The 18,371-nt window shown below is 34.6% G+C and overlaps 1 protein-coding gene across 1 annotated transcript in view; it reads left to right on the forward strand.

Annotated features, from left to right (window-relative positions):
* LOC118746591 (protein sprouty) overlaps nucleotides 1-17,261 on the forward strand; it is an 87,194-nt gene extending 69,933 nt beyond the window's left edge. Inside the window, 2 exon segments of the mRNA XM_036480430.1 lie at nucleotides 14,725-14,977; nucleotides 14,979-17,261. Of these exon segments, the coding sequence (XP_036336323.1) occupies nucleotides 14,924-14,977; nucleotides 14,979-17,141 (2,217 nt within the window). The 5' untranslated portion in view covers nucleotides 14,725-14,923 and the 3' untranslated portion in view covers nucleotides 17,142-17,261.
* The last annotated feature ends 1,110 nt before the right edge of the window (nucleotides 17,262-18,371 follow it).

Here is an 18,371-nt window from a genome sequence, read left to right on the forward strand (position 1 = left end):
ATTTTATAAATCCAATGTTGAGTGTTTAAAGTGTATTGGCTGTCGCCAAAAGTAATAGCATGCTGGTAGAACTTTAATTTGGGGGCGTGTTGTGAAAGTATTTGTGGGATATGCGTGGGTAGTTGTTATTCAATAATACGTACATATGCATGTATTAGGGCGATTCAGGTAAAAAAAAAAATTCTTCGTAAACAGCTTAAAAGTTTGGTGTAGAAAATAATTTTTTTTTCTGAATCACCCAAGTATGTATTTATGTATGTATTTTTCGATGCCTATTTTGGTATTGATTTTTATAGTTGGAATGCATTGATACATTATCTAAATACATTTAGTATCGTGTGTATGCACCTAGAAAGGTATGTGAATATAGGCCACTGAAATATCTTCATTTAAACAGCCTGTACGCAATATGGCTGTAATATTTATATCATACATATGTTGCTATACATTTTATTTTTTATTTTTTTTATTTAAACAACATTCCGTTCATTCATCTGCATTTGCATTCATACATATGTATGTATATGCCACATACATACATACATACATACTTGAAGTGTACATATGCATGAATGCATGCCTCTTTGTAGTATGCATACCTATCTGTTTATCTATTTCAAAGTTTAACACTTGGTGTGAATGATATGAAGCAAACCCATCCAAATTAATTACAGAAAAAAAAATTAACTGTGTATTTGAAAATAGCATTCTTCAATTTTGTATACTTTAAAATTAGATTTAATCATTTATGTACATATAAACAAAACATAAGCGGTCATGATCGTAATACTTATCTCTGCAGAATTCTTTGCATATTTTAAACGTATTCACTAGAATTAATTATCACTATTTTTTTCATAAAATTTATAAGCACAATCTGCATTTGCTTAAAATCAATTTCGTGATAGAAGTAATTTACTTACGTGGCAAAAGCGAAAATCCATTAGATTTGCTTGTGGTCCAGTAGATATGTACATAATATAAGCTGAAAAAGCTTTTATGCATTATAGAATAATGAATGTGAGTATGAGTATGAATATGAAGCAAAATATGAATATGAATGTGATTATGAATACTACTACTGACTACTGACTATGAATACGAATATGAGTACGTATGAGTATGAATACGAATATGAGTATGAATATGAATATTAATATTAATATTGATATTAATATGAATATAAATATCAGTACCAATATGAATAAGCATCGAAATATGAATATGAAATTAATATTAGTATGAGAATGAATATGAGTCTGAATATGAATATGAGTATGAATATGAATACGAATACGAATATGAATATGACTGTGAATACGAACATGAATACGTAAAAGCATCGAAATATGAATATGAAAATAATATTAGTATGAGAAAGAATATGAACATCAATATGAATGTGAATATGGCTATTAATATGACTATGAATGTAAATATGACTAAGAATATGAATATAAATATGAGTATGAGTATGAGAATGCATTAGTAAGGATATGACTGTGAATATAAATACGTTTATGAGTATGAATATGACTAGGAATATGAACATGAATATGACTGTGAAATAAATATGGGAATATAAATACGATTATGAAAGTTTGGTTAAATTTTGTGATTAAAAAAAAAACAATTTTCTCAAATCCTTGTAGCGACCCCTAATATTTTTTTTTGATTCTGAAATTTTCGTGGATGTCTTTATTCTGTACATAGAAGAAAATAAAGAGTGCCCCATGATGTTGTTATGTTCAAGGACATGTATGTATGTTTATCAAACCATAACAGAAAAGTAAATTATGTAATAAATTTTTATTTTTGAATAAATTTGTAAATGAAAGTTTCTTATTGTTAATTAAAAAAAAAAATCTAAACTAAGTAAGTTTTTCGAACGGTGTTGCCACTAGTTTAAGCTTATAAATGTATAGAAACAATTTAAAAATGTATTATTTTTTAAATGAATTCGTTATTTTGAATCTAACAAAATTTTATTTTTAAATAGAGTTGCCATCTAAATCAAATTTATAAAATTCAAATTTTTCAGTGCAGCGAATAGTTATGAAATTGGCAGGAAAAATTTATCGTAAACAAGTGAAGGTAAATATAATATCTATATTAGTTTTGCGACAATTTCGTTTTCTTTTCAAACTTGTTGTTCCTTAATAGACAAAGTACTTACTTAGTTCAAGCCATTCAATTTTGGTGCAGAATAAATGTAGTCACATCCATAGTACATACAGATGTACTACCCTATGTCAATTTGTATGTTTATGCGTGTATGTACATATGTCAAAGCAATTCAACGTTTATCGTTCGTATTACAGGTCGCATTTATGTAACGTGCATGTGCATAACTTGTTTGTCGCACTAGCATCACAGTCACGCAGATGCATTCATATGTACATAGGCGCATTTGTATGTAAGCATTACAATCACACATATGTATATATGTACATTTGTCTATAGAAGTGATCGACCTTTGTCGAGACTTCTTGCTTTTACTGCACACTTTGTGTTATTGTTGCTGCTGCCTTTAGACTTGGTTCAGACTTTGTTGCTATTCATTCGTTTTTCTTTTACCAGCTGTCTGCCTAACTGATGCGCGTACAAAGTTTTTATTTTTATTTTTACAAATTGTCTTTTTTTTTCGTTTTGCGCCCTTAGATTTCATTCGTAATGATGGTTTCCTTAATCCGCACGATCACTAAGACACAGCAAATACTTACAAGTGTTGCAGCTGTAATCTCACTGCAAATGCATCTGAATACATACCCAGTGGGAAAAGTATTAATGCATTCCATGTGTTATAATTAATCTAATGTATTTCTTATGAGTTATTTTCCCACTGGGTAAATGATTTGTCAGCTTTTGTTTTGTTTTTTCTCCTCCCCCATGGTTACACATTCAAAGTTAGAAACAAAAAATTATACTACTTTATTTTACATCAAACTGGCAATTCTGTTATTTTTATACCCGAGCGCACTTGTGCACAAGGGTATTATAACTTTGTTCACATAACGGTTGTTTGTAACAGGCAAAAGGAATCGAGATAGATATAGACAAATGTATACATAAATGATCAGAATGAAAAGAGAAATCGATTAAGCGGTGACTGTCTGTCCGTCCGTCCGTCCGTCCGTCCGTCCGTCCGTCCGTCCGTCCGTCCGTCTGTGCACACGATAACTCGAGTAAAAATTGAGATATCTTAACAAAACTTGGTACGTGGACTTCTTTTGGGCATGGGACGGATGGTATTGAAAATGGGCGAAATCGGACAATAACCACGCCTACCTCCCATATAACGGTAATTTTCAGAAATACGAAAAGTGCGATATTTTAGTAACTACTGAAGATAATTCACTCAAAATTGATATTTACAATGAGTTTTAGACGAAAAATAAGAATATTAAAAAGTTTTGGCAAATGGGCGTAGCCACGCCTACTTATGGTTACATGCGTATATCTTGGTAACCGCTGCACCAATTTCTTCCAAACTTGGCACAGTTGTTGGTCCTGCTACAACATACCAAATGGCCGAAAATTTTTAAAATCGGACAATAACCACGCCCACATCCCATATAACGGTAATTTAGAAAAATACGAAATCCTCGATAAATCAGTAAATATTAAAGCTAATTTATTCAAAATTGATGGTTGCTACAATTTTTTACCAAGAAATACGCTTATGATACAATTTTGGAAAATGGGCGTGGCACCGCCCACTTATGATCACATATATGTATCTCGCTAACCGTTCTAGCAATTTGTACCAAGCTCGGTATGGTTATTGTGCTTGCCACATAAAAGCAAAGCATTGAAAATTATTGAAATCGGACTAAATTACGACCGCTTTTCATATAACCGTATATTTCAGTAATGCTTGAAACTTCAATATTTCGAAATTTAAGGACGCTAATTTACTTAAAATTTATACACCCCGGCTTATCGTGTAGCGGTAGTTTTCGGAAAGGTGGAAAACATATATTTAATAATTGCGCCGGGTATTTAATGTTCGGCTCCGCCCGAACTTAGACTTTCTTACTTGTTTATTTTTATTTTTATTTTTATTTTTTTTTTTGTTAAATCTTTCTCGAGCGTATTTCTTTTAAGATATTTTTTTTTAATTTTCTTCTATTTTAAAATTGCATACTACACTGTAAAATTCTTGAACAGCTTACTTTTGAACCAGCATTGAAATACCATATCTTTTTATTTTTTTTTGAACATATGACAACCCTATTAATTTTTGTTACTATAATGATTTGACACACCATTAATTTGGTCGCCGGGTGAAAATTATGTATGTATTTATTTCAGCGACGTAAAATAATCATTATTTTTAGAAATCATAAAATAATGATTAAATGCTGATTTAAAATATTTTGCTCATAATGATTACCGTCCCTGATTTATTTAATTTAATTTTTAAATGATAGATATATGACAGCACTGTTAAATTTCATAAATTCTCAAAGCCATACCGTGTAAACGTAAACATAATAGAAAAAATTCCAAAAAAACTTTCCAACTTTCATTCCTTAAAAAACTAATTTGCATTGTACCTACATATGTATGAATGAACATACATTAGGTTAGTCCTTAAAATATTAACATCAAAAATTTGTATGGGGCACCTTTATTTTGTTCTACGTAAAGAATAAAGACCTCCATGAAAATTTCAAAGCATTAAACAAATTTTTAGTCTACCAGGGGTATGAAATTTTTTTCTCACAAAAATTCAACAAAATGTTAACTTGAAATCTGATAACTTCACATATTATTTAAACTTATTCCTACATATAAATTCATAAACTCGCTGAGTCAAAATTTTGTCGAATTCTTGCAAGGAATCAATTTTTTCAAACCTGGAGGAGACCCTTTAAATTTAGAAATTTTCGTGAATGTTTTTATTTCGTACGTAGATCAAAATAAGCGGGAGCCTCAGGATGTCGACATTTTTAATGACTCTTTTTGACCACGATTTACACTGCTTCACGCTACTGTACCACTTCTAAACACTTGTTTTTTTTTGTGTTCTTATTTACGTGCTACGTTCTTTGATATGTTGCAAGTGCAACATCTTACACACTCAACCACTTAACAACAATAAAGGAAATTAGATATGTGCATACATACATATGTATGTATGTGTGTACATAAGCATGCGTGTATGTATGTGTGTAAGCGTGATTGTTCGTGTGAGTAATGAAGTCAGCAGCACTTACGCACAATTGGCATCCGTTGATGGCAGCTGCCGGTCGGTCGTTTTTGTTATTATAACTCAACATTTGTTGCAGTCATACCCCAGGTAGACCCTTAGAAGCATCCGGCGTTTTTTTTTTTGTTTAAAATGAGATAAGTGCAATTTTAGTAAATGCTCGGCAGGAAGCGGAAAACGTTCTCAATTGAATGCGAATGCCAAGTATGAGAAAATAAAAATCAAAATGATTTTTAAAAATGCATCCAAGTCGAATGGGCTTATCATAGAAGTGCTTAAACATTTTTTTTTTAGTATTCATAAATATTTAGCAATAAAGAGAAAAATAACACTTCGCTAAGCAAGGAGGTCCGTGGCAAAAATAATCGAATAAATATTTAAATGCCACTATAACAAGCTTGTTCCGTATTCAGCTATTAAGTTATTATATATGTAAATACATAGATACAAATATATTTATATAAATACACACAAACATACATATCGAGCCCTAACCGCCAAAATAACGTAAGCGACATTTTTTTCAAAATTTTCGTTTTGATGCAGAAATATTCCTAGAGCATCTAGATGCATTTCTGCATCAAAAATAAAATTTTGAAAAAAATTTCGGTTACGTTATTTTGGCAGTTAGGGCTCTATATGTAGGTACGTAACTAAATACATTTGTATGAATAAAAATGTTCTGCTAAAATCATTAATTTTTTTCCTTGGTGCGAAAAAAGCGCTTGAATTATTATTTAGCGTCAGCGATTTTCATGTGTAAATCCGTTCACTTACTATGTAGGCACATACATATACAAATATCTATACATACATATGTATGTCCATATACATATGTATATCCATACATATGTATGTCTGTATAGTATGTATTTGTCTGGAAAGCAGTTTCAATAAATGTTTGCATTTATTTTTGAATTTAAAAGTCGCCTGCTGATTATATTTCCGCTCTCGTCTGATAATAGTAATAGCTAAAAAATAAACAAAAGTACATGAGTATTTTTTTGCTCGGACGATAAGCATTTACTCAAACAGGTCTTCTTGCATATACATACATATGTATATATGTGTACATTAGGGTGCATCACTCAAAAATTTCATTATTTTGATTCCGTTGTTTAAATTTTTTAAAATTTTTATGCAAACCTTTTAAACTTAAACTCTTCTAAAATCTATTCGTAAAAAACTTGATTTTTGGAGATATTTTCACAAGTAAAGCTCACGCAAATTTTAGCATACATATTTCCGAAATGCATACATATATACATATATGTATATTTTTTATTGAGTGATGCACCCTAATGTACATACATACATACATGACTTTGTACTTTGAGTTAAGCTGAGTCTGTGACTTTGAAAGAATAGGTAGGCTTATTAAATATTTTGCCTTTTTGTACATGCACAGTGTGACCAAGTTACCTTTTTTGGGGCTAGATTTAGCAATTATATTTTAGCTTCGTTGCTTTTTTCAGTTTTTATTAATTTTACCTTTTGTATGTATAAGTATGATTTATCTTTTTGGTACTCTAAGAAAAAAAACACGATTTTAGAGAAATGTTAAAAAAATTTCTTTCTTTCTACCCCGAAACGTGTTCGACTAATGAGGCCAATCTTTTGGAAATTCGAGCAGTCAAGATGAACGATTACTACAATTGCAATGTAAATTCTTACTGATCAAGCTCTTGTTAGTGCTTTACCTTTGGAAGTCTTTGGAAGCTGTATTGTAAGACCTGCCAATAACTCCGATATTCTGAAGCAGCGAAATGATGTGTGTTTTTCTTTTAAGGAACGGTTGTCAAATAAGTAATGAATTAGAGCAATCATGCAACGATCTGTCTGAAGAGCTGAACAAATATTTCCATGCAAAAGAAATATTAAATAGTCGAGCACGGAGTTTTTATCGTTTCAAGAGATCAAAAAAAACAGGCATCTTAAGGCTGACGGGAAGTTTTAAGTGAAAGAATTTTAAAATTTATTTAATGAGTACCGCTAACTTGAGCTTGTAGAGGCGCTGTTAAATTTTTCGGCGTTAATGAGCTGACTTTTTTAACTTGTATTTTCACAGTCTCTAACATGTTGTAACGTTTTTTAAAAGTCAATTTAGCTTAATATTTTCTGACCATCTGGTCACACTGTACATACATACATATTTGCAATTACTAGAAACATACACCCATGCAAAACTATACAGTATTGTACACTTATGCAAATGTGTTGACTTAATAAGGATGTGTATACATATATGTATGTATGCATATTTTTAATTTTTTATTTTTAATTCTTTACGAGCAATGCATTTTCTAATTTTGCAAATACACACAGCTACACGCATATATTTAAATACTTATAAAATTGATTAAGAAATAAATGAATGTCGACTAGTGATCTTTGGCTCGTTTGGTTTATCAGTTTCGAATGCTAATATTTAATTTGTTTTTTACTTCTTGTTTCTAAAAATATTTTTTATGAAATATATAGCATATTTTGATTGCTTCTGCTTTGTTATTTCCTATATTTCGAATTTTGATTTAATAAAGACGAATTAAAAATGAGGAAATATTTCATAATTATTTGTGCTGCGATAAATATGCAAACATAAATACATGCTACATATGTATATGTATATGTACATGAATACATACATATGTATGTATAAACGAGAAGTTTCGCACATTGCCGATTGTATAGCTGTCAAATTTAAATTTAAATAAATAAAACGTTTTCTCAAGGGTTTCAAAGCAATTCTATTCAGTTCGCTTCAGCACTGAATCAAACGTGAAATCAATCACTTACAAATTTTATTGTTGGGTTGAAGTGACTGCTGAGCTTAAAGGAAAGCCAGCACACCTATGTAGTCCCAGTGAAGGTCTCATTGGGATACCACATGGATCCAAACCACCAATTTTTATACGCTAGCACTTTCCTCATCCCACTCTGGGAGAAAAAAATTATACCCCGGTTTATTTTTTTTAACAAAAAATATTTAGAGGTCGCTCGAAGCGTCTGAGTTGCATTGCGTTTTTAGTTAAATAAAACAAAAATAAAACAATTCAAATTAAGAAAACTAATTAACAAGCTCTTAGCTGTTAACAAAATAAATAACATGAATGAGTCCAAAACCCTAATAGAAAATTAAAATGAATTGTAAACGTAGCCAACGCCCCCGAATTGACGTCATATCCGGCAATACGCGCGAGCCAAAGCAGCACAGCAGGAGATCCACAGCGTGTATGTATGTATGTATGTATACGAACTTTTGCGCTCTTATATTATCCAATAGCTGTTAAATATACATACATATGTATGTACATATATATGTATGCCAATAGATTTTTACAAAAAGCAAACTCTAACGATTATTTCACAATCAGTGGCAGGAGTAAATGGTTTTTAGAATCTGTTAACAAGCCTTGATTGTCAAGCAGCGCGACTATTCGAAATTCCGAATTTCGTAGCTTTAAGCAATCAAAAAATTAATTAACATAAATTAGTTTAAAAGAAAACCAAATGGATTTTTATGCGTTTCTATGAGTAAAATAAATGCTTAGGCAACCAGAATGGGCGTTTGCCGTGCGTGGGCGAAGTTTGTGACTGGGCACTTTAATCGCTAGAGGATTGTCTGTCTACGAGACTTTCAGTAAATTATAGATTAGCATAATACATACGTACTTATGTACATATGTATATGGCTAGCCATGTTGCCGAAAATATCACTTAAAACAATTAAACAAAAATATAAATTTCTGTTATACGTTTATGTGTAGTAGGGCACAGTTCTATACAGCTAAAAATTAAATGAAAGGATATCCCTCCTTTGGAGCGACTATGTCCATAATAATAATAACGAAAAAGTGATTTCAGACTTTGGATCTCAACATTACGGGGTTTATGTCACCATACCATACAAAAAACAAAACGTAAGTGCGCCTGGGCCATATTGGAGAAGTGAAACTTGCGTTACATATGTATCTAGTTTGTCATATAACCAGTGAAAATATGTACATATGTACATATACATCTGCTTTTGCTTAATGTTATTTACCTTGATTTTTATTTTTGCCCCTATCTTTACGCATCTTGGTTTTTGTTTTTATTTTTACTTTTGCATTTATCCTTTTCTTAATCTATGTACGTTTCATAGATTCATTCTTATCTAGGTTTTTTTTCTAACTGTTATTCTTTAACCTTTTATTAGCACATTTTTGTTAAATTTATACCATGTGCATACACTCAAGAAGCACTTGTTTCAGCCCCAATCATTTCCGTGAGCAATATCCGTTGAATTTGCCAATTTCCTCCCAACCAACCAACCGCAACTAAAGAAGTTTCACTTCAAAACGAAGAGCCCTACCAGGAATGACAATAGCTCTGAAATGGAATATAGTAAACACTTTTTATGTGCATTTATAAAAAAGGCGCAATTTCTTTAAATCGATATTTTGATAAGGGTGGTACTATAACATAAACAACTGTCAAAAAGTGTGAGATGCAAAAGCCAAATGTTGTTCGAATCGGGCAGGAATGCCCCATATACACTCCAGGGAGTTAGGTTCGAACGAACTGTTGTAATGAGTTAATATGCAAAATATCTCATTGTTCCTTATTAAATCGGTTGTACATTTTAACCTTCCAACTTTCCTTTTTAATGACTTCTCTTCCTTGTTTAACGCTGTAGCCGCCTACGCGATATTGGTCGTGTTTAATAAAACACACCAGTCGTTATGTATTTATGTACATATATTTAAATTAATAAGAACAAACGGAAATAAAAACTTGTTGTAGATATAACAACAATTCGATTGCCAAATTTTATTTTGTACATATGTACATACCTACATTTATATGTATATCCACTTCTCAGCGCAGAATTTCGTATTTTTAAACATTTCGCGTAATTGTTGCTATTTTTCATTCTTCCAATCTTTTTTTGTATTTCAATTTATCTCTTTCACTTGTTATTTTTGGATATTTTGATGTTCACGAGTGCTTCCTATACTACATACTTATGTATGTATGTAGATAAGGGTGGTCCTTACAAAATCAATTGAACGACTTTTTTCAGTTACACCCCCACAATCGGTCATAATACGGTCGTACATATCACATATAAATTTTTCTCCCAATTGGAGACGGTTAAGGCGTGTCGCACAGAGGGTAAAGTTCAGATTCCTCTATAGATAGGAACTCAAAAACTTAAAATTTAATTTTTTTTATTTTCATCTAATACCCAAATTCGATACTACCTACTATAGTCGAAGATATCACATTATAAATTTTGGTCCCAATTGGAGTCGATTAAGACGTCTTCATAGGGTAATCCGAATTTGGGCCCCTGTGCAACACGCCATAACAGACTTCAATAGGGACCAAAGTTTGTAAGTGATATCTTCGACTATAGTAGCATCGATGTAGGGGTTGAGACTTAGGGAATCTGATGTACAAACTTGCTCTCTACATTTAAGTAGCACCCTAATGTATATACTTACATCCTTACTTTGTGAACATCACAGTGTGGATGCAAATCTGTGAAATTTCATTAATAATATTGAAGAAAACAATTTTTGTGCAACACATTAACAACAGCAACGGCAACAACACAGAGACACATCAGGCCAAAAATATTCATTCAAAAATTCAATCAATTGCAAATTTTTAATGGAAGCTGCGTATGTTTTGTTTAAAGCGGAATCGAATGTTAAAAACAAAAACATAAAAAATTGAATAATGAACTTAAAATAACGTTTTTTTTTTGTATTTAATCCGTTGGTATTTTTATGTTATTTTTGCCGCGCGTTTGCCTGCCAAACGCCAATTACATATTTCATTCATTATTATTGCGACAGGCAATGTGTTAAACTGACAATTAAATATGACGAAAGGAAAATAAGTGAATGAATATATGTATATTAGACCACACCACCCTAAAAGCAAACAAAATAGTTCGCCGTACATCCCTGAGGCAGCAATTTTTTATTTTTTTTAATAGTTCTATTGGAATAATTAAAAAAAATAGGGTGGTACTTTAGGGTGGTAGGAACTGAAATCTGGTATGTAAATACTAAATTTTCCCCTCGAAAAAGAGCATCGATATTTCATACTTTAAAATGCGACTGTAAATACCGAAGATGTAATGAAAATTGTAAAAAGGTGATCCCTAGATTTGGCCAAAAGTAAAAATCGAAATTGCCTTGCAAAAATACTTTGGACTCAGCAGTGTCGGGCGAACTTTTTTTCTGGTATGGTCTAATGTACATACATATGTATGCATATACAACCATATGTAGATGCATGTGTATGTATATATAAAATATACAACACAAATATACAAAAAGATCGTGCAGCATCAAGTCAAATTCATAAATTGTAAATCGGGATGTTCGGAATTCAACAACTGGCCAGCACATTCCAATCCAATGAACTCAAAATCGAAAATTTTTTATATAAATTTTTTTATTTTTTTTTTTAAATACATATTTATGTATACCTACATACTAACAAAAGTGTGTCCGGTCAATAATTATATACTTTTGTTATATATTTTCTAAATATGGCCACACATCAAGTTAGCATGGCAAGAAACCTCAAAATTGATGTGGTTTTCATGGGCTTCAAAATGTTGCCGCACTTTTGAATTTTTTGTTTACTTTACTAAATATTACTGCTTTAGATTTAAAGGCCCTAAGTGGGTGGTGAAACTGTAGATTTGGTCATGGAAAGATTTTGGCAGAGCTCCCGTAGCCGGACAGGTAGACTCTGCTCTAGTACCCCTCACCATCGTTCATCAGACTTCTACCCTCAAGGGAAGGGTGGAAACTAGAAGGTTCAGAAAAGGGGCGAGTCTATCTATGTATGTACACACAGATAGCTCAAAGCTCGATAGTAGGTATGGTTGATGGTGGTATAGCAATCGTTTATTTTCTACTCAACATCAAACTGGCTCTACATAGAAGCAAATTTTATTGAATTTCATACGAAAAATATTCAGAACTCTTTTGTTTACTCTCATTCACCTTGAAAGCCAAAAATGTAGATATATTGTTTATACACCCTGCGAGAAATAGGACTAACGACGAAGTGTTTTCATGTGAATATGTATGTAACTGTGTATGTACATACATACAGTACTGTGATGAAAATATAAATTGGGACGCGACATTTTAAAAAGTTTTGGCTATTTTTCTATTGTGTATTTAGTGCTTAAAATTTGTTTATGAATGCATAGCTCATTATATACTTTGTAGTAAAAATTAGTAGGCTATAAAACTGCACACTAAAGTTTTTTCTAAAACCTCTGAATAAATAGTTTGAAAATTTAGTATAGTGGTTGTTCTATTTTCTTTTAGAAAGGTGGCACCCCGTACAAACATATTTTTAAATATCTTCAAAGGCTTTTAGTTTTGATGAAGAAACTTAAATATGTTATTGACCTTTAAATAATTTAAAATTTTCGAATGTCTGGCAACTCTATTTTTCAAAAATTTTTACCACAAACCTACAGAAGACAACGAGTAGAATACTAAAAAGAATTAACCACATCCATTGAGCTGTTCGTGCGTGATGTGGTTATGAAAACTTAAAGTAACTACTTTTTGTATATAACAGATAGAATTATCGGTTATTTAAACACACTTAGTAAAATTTTTACATTAAAGAAGCATCATAGTGCTATTTTTTGAAGACTTCTGAAGGGAAGCAGTCTTATTCGATCGAAAAATATTTATTTTTATTTATCGATCTTATAGCAATTTTACAAAAAAATGTATTTTCCCCACATAAAATACATCGACAACTTCAAAGCCCTGGCGGCACGGGAAAAAATTTTGGGCCACTATTTTAAAAAAAATTTTCGTATTTTTTAAAAAAGTTTTAATATACTGTATAAAATGAAAATGGTTCAAATTTCAAATGGTCAAAATTTTAAAAATATTTCGTTGTAGAAATATTCAATGAGAATCGTTTTATATTTAAAAAAATCTTTTTCAAATTATGAGAGTTATAAATCAGTATACAATTTTTGCTTCTTACAAAAAAATAGAGCTTTCACAAAAAGTTTAAAGTAAATGAAAAAATGGTAATAAAAAACAAAACAAAAAAATATAAATAAATATTTTAAAAATTTAAACTGCATAAAATATAAAAATTTTGGAAATTCAGCAACAATCTACACATATTCCTTTCAAATTCCTTATACATGCGCCTCTTTTCCTATTGGGGTGGATGCTTGCATACGCAACTAAGTAAGTACATATGTATACATATATAAACAATTAGTGGAAAATACTTAAAATTTTTCGAATATCATTTTGCATATTTTTCACACTAAGTATTTATAATAATTTTTGTTTATTAAGACTGTTATGGAAAAATTTGCAATTATTTTTAGTTTAGTGTAAAATTATCCATATGTATGTATGTAGATTCATCCACCAGTATCTAAATATGTAGATATATGTAGATATTTTAAGCTGTGGAAATATTCATACTTACATATACATACATACACATGTACGTGCGTGTGTTTATGGAAAAAAAATATGAATGCGTAAAATTTGTGGAATAACTCTGCTACATTTACATATACATATGTCTATGGATGATTAATAACTTCAAATATGTATTTAAAAAAAAGAACACAACATTTCGTTCTTATTTTAGTAGTAATAGAGCTTTGAAAGGCTTTCCACTGCACTAAATTATGGCTCAGTCGACACTAAAGCTTTCCACAGTCTCCTAACTTTAAAAGAGTGATGATCAGGAAGAGCTTTTACAATATGCGCGCCTATTAAAAATTTGTAGGGAGCTTTAAAAAGCTTACACCGCATTATATGTTTTGGAAGTGATTTTAGAAATCCAAAAAAAAAGTTCTGAAAATTTTTTACCGGCGGGATAAGTTTTAGTCGTGACTGCCTTAAGAAAATATTGAAAGGGAAACTCCAAACCACTAACGGGTAGAGAGAGGGAGAGACCTTTTACTCTGCACGTGTCTATACAAAGTATATAGAAAGCTTAAGAAAGCTTTGCTCGCGAGCAAGGGCGGTGCCCACTACCGCTCTAAGACCGTTATGGGTAAGAAAGCTATTACCATGTTCCTGTATACAAATAAAGATATCCGCCCACAAGAAAGGCGCCATCTATGCCGCCCAGAGCTTGTCGTAAGGTGTCTATTTATTTTATATGGATGCACGCGGAATAAAAGCTCCCACTAGTTGCTAACACCTAAAACCACTGCCGAGTGGAGAGAAATTTTACCCTGGACCATTAATTTACATACATATACAGTCTAAAAATTATAAAAACCCGTTGAGGTGCCCATAAGCCAGTCACGACCAAAACCTACCCCAAGCACCCAAAAGTAAAGCTGCAGGAAGTTTGTTTTTGATAGCTCTTCCTCCTCAGAAATTTTTTACAAACATAAGTATTGTGCTAACATCTGTACATATAACATATTTTCTATGCCTGTAAATTGCATTTAAATAATTCTTCCCTCTCTCTTTCTCTCATTTCAGAAAGTCAATCGTTTCACTCTCAACACAGTGCCAATTGATCAGCAACTTCGTTCAGAATTACAAACTGCCGACTTAGCATTATTAACTACCATTCGGCAATTCGCTTGAGCAACAGAGCAAAAGAATGAGGGAAACTGATGGTCCACGGCTAAGGTACCGAGGGCACTGAGGTTTCTCCAACACAAGTTTGCCACACTACATGGATCGTAGAAATGGCGGCGATATTTTGGCGCCACCGCGGCCCCCCAAAGCACTTACCACGTGTACATCGTCCCAGAGCACCCGAGCCAGAGACTATGCTAAGCGAAATACAAATGCAACAGGAGTGGCAGCAACAGCGGCGGGAGCAGGAGCAGCAGCTAATGATAACGACGACGACGGCAGCGGCAGCAGCAGCAGCAACAGCAGTAGCAGCGACGACGCCATCAGCGATAACGGCGACGACGACGACGAGCACCGCATCAACGCAATGTACAAATGGTAATAACCAACAACAACAACATCAGCAGCAGCAGCAACAACAACAACAAAATTTAAATAGCAACAATCATCCAAGTCAATATAGTATTACGAGCGTAGACCGAGGTGTTGGTACAAGTACGAGTACGAGTACGAGTCAAAATGATAACGTTAACATTTCTAATGTCGTTAATACGCTGATACAACCAGAATACGAGGACTACGAAATTCATCATTTGACGATACTGCCACAACGGCCGACCACTTTAAACCTCAGCCGCAATAACAGTCACGTTAGCACTACATCCTCTTCGACGTCGTCGTCCTCCATAACAGCAGCGAATACATTTACGAGGCGTAGACAATTACCGGCTACGCCAGGCGCTGCCGCACGACTACTTGTAAATAGTAATAATACCAGCAGCAGCAGCAGCAACGCCCGCACTCAAGCGAGCAATAACACCAACAGTGGCCTCAGTGCTGGCATCGCTGGTTTACTCAGTCATTTCCATAGCACCGAACCAGCTGCTGCTGCCACATCAGTCACGCTGGCTCAACCGCGACCCGAGTCCCAGCGGCTCACCAATGAGTATGTGGATACTCCGTTCCGAAATGCTGCCGCCAACGCTGTCATACCGAATCAACTGCAGCTACAACACGCTTCACGCGCGCAACATCCGGCGGGACAGCATGATGGCGGTCAAACGACAACGCATCATCTGCTTTTGTTGCCACAGCGTGAATTCCGTCTGCAACATCAGCAGAATCAACAGCAACAGCACCAGCATCAGCAACACCAACACCAGCAGCTGCTGCATACGACGAACCGCACGACGACGGGAACTGTGGGTTCGGCGACCATCACGGCGGGCATTGATGGCACGGACGGCTTCATACATTCGCATCATAATCACAAAACGCCCACGTCCAGCACTGTGACAGCGACAACAACCTGCCCGCATACGGGCAAGGTGATTCCAGTTGCGTCGCAGAATGGACACCACCACAGCGGTGGTGGCGGCAGTTTGGGCAGCTTCACCAGCTCGCAACAGTCATTTACGCCGGCAATCACGAAACAACCCGCCTCAACGACCAACAACACCACCAGCACCACCACCATCAGCCAAATGTCGCACATCGACAGCAACAATTGCAAATTTGCTAAAGATATACCCGCATTCGACGACCTACTGACCATGCACAACATAGCGACGGGCATCTCCACGCCACAAGGCATGATATCCGCCGTACATGGCGCCAGTCCGCTCGGTACGCCCATCATCATTGGCGGTGGCGGCAGCGGCAGCGGCGGCGACACATCATCCTTAAATCAAATCATCTGCCCACGTTGCGGTCATTGCCGTTGCGAACAGTGCCAAAGTCCACCACATCTACCGCAAACGTGGCTCTGCAATAAGACCTGCCTCTGCAGCGCCGAATCAGTCATCGATTACGTGTCGTGTCTATGCTGCGCCAAAGCGTTATTCTACCATTGCGCACGCGACAATGACATGGACTGCGATGATGGTTCCGGCACACCATGCGTCGACAATCCCTGCTCGTGTGGACCCTATAAGCGTACACAGCGTTGGGGTTGGTTGGGCGCGCTATCGTTAGTGCTACCCTGCCTTTGGTTGTATTGGCCAATGCGCGGTTGCGTCTCGTTTTGCGAGAAATGTTATGGCCGTATTGTGGGACGAGGTTGCCGCTGTCAACAGACCGACTCACCGACCAATATCATACCAATTTCACAATTGGGACTAACGGGAAATGGCAGCAGCAGCGGTACGGCAAGCATTTTAAGCGGCAACAATGGTGGCGGCGATTCGTTAAAATCGGCGGCAGATGCACACCATCATCATCATACGCATCATCATCATCATCATCACCATCATCATATGCGAAAAGGCGATGTGACGCCCAAGAAACGACTGCTCGATTCGAATGGCGAGTACTAAGTAGTTAGTATGTGTAGAAAGAAAAAGGGTAGCAGAAAATTATGAGAATATGTATGTATGTACTACACATGTATGTTAGGGAATATGCCATTTACATGTAGATACATACAAACATAAAAACATACATATAACATAGAAGAAAACTAGCGTACTACCGAGTAACGAGTACCGAGTACCGCGTACCGAGTTGGATTCGAAACGGAAACGAAATGTGCAGCAACAGCAAAAGCTGAAGCTGAATATGAAGATGAAGAACCACTGCAGGCGGTGGGTTGTGGCGAGTGCTAGGTATTTAGGCAACAGTGTAGTGAAATGCATACGTGAGCGGTGGTAGTAGAGCTAGTTTTGCGAGCAGATCAGCTGTTTCTGTTACATATGTATGTGCAATTGCAGGAGAACACATTCAACCTTCTGAGCAACAGTATTTTAATGTACAATGACTTGCATTTAGCATACGCAGTTGATTTCCGGTTACGCCTTCGAATTCGCTGTCTCTCTCTCTCTCTCTCTCTCTCTCTCCCTCTCTATCTTTCACCCAAGCTGTCTACCGGTGAGCACACTTGCGCGCGACTTTAAAAAGCAGCGGTGCTGGAGATTAAGCAGAAGAAGAAAACAGATAAGAAGAAGAAGCAAAGCCAGCGCAAACGAAAAAGATAATGTACTATATCGTTAGATACTCGTATTTAAGTAAATGTTTGTAAATGATGATTATTTTTTTTTAAATAATAATGGACAAGCATTGAGGCGCGCGTTTACGCAATTCTGCAGTTGAAGATATCTATGTATGTACTATATAAAAGTACTGTTATTTATTTGCCTATTTTCAAACAATTAAATATCAAATGTACAAGTAAATTCTGATCGCTGCTGTATGTAGGGTATAAATGAGAGAGCCCCAATGACCAGAAAGCGCCAGGCCCACCACCGCGGCAGTTGTCTAGTGAAGAGTACATAGTATAGGAGACGATGAAGAGTAGAAAGCAGGAAAGAAAAAAGGAGACTAACAGCCTTATCATATCGAGTCTTAATCGCCAAAAAAGCGTAACCGACGAATTTTTTCAAAATTTAATTTTCTTTTTGATGCAGAAATGTTCCTAAATCATCTAGATGCATTTCTGCAACAAAAAGAAAATGTTGGAAAAAAATTTCGCTTACTACGTTTTTTTTTGTAGCGGTTTCGGCTAAATATATAGACATATGTATGTATGTATGCGCGTAGATCCGACTCGA

This window comes from Rhagoletis pomonella, unplaced genomic scaffold (genome assembly GCF_013731165.1).
Source record: "Rhagoletis pomonella isolate Grant_MI unplaced genomic scaffold, Rhpom_1.0 Rhpom_scaffold_00011, whole genome shotgun sequence".
NCBI lineage: Eukaryota > Metazoa > Arthropoda > Insecta > Diptera > Tephritidae > Rhagoletis > Rhagoletis pomonella.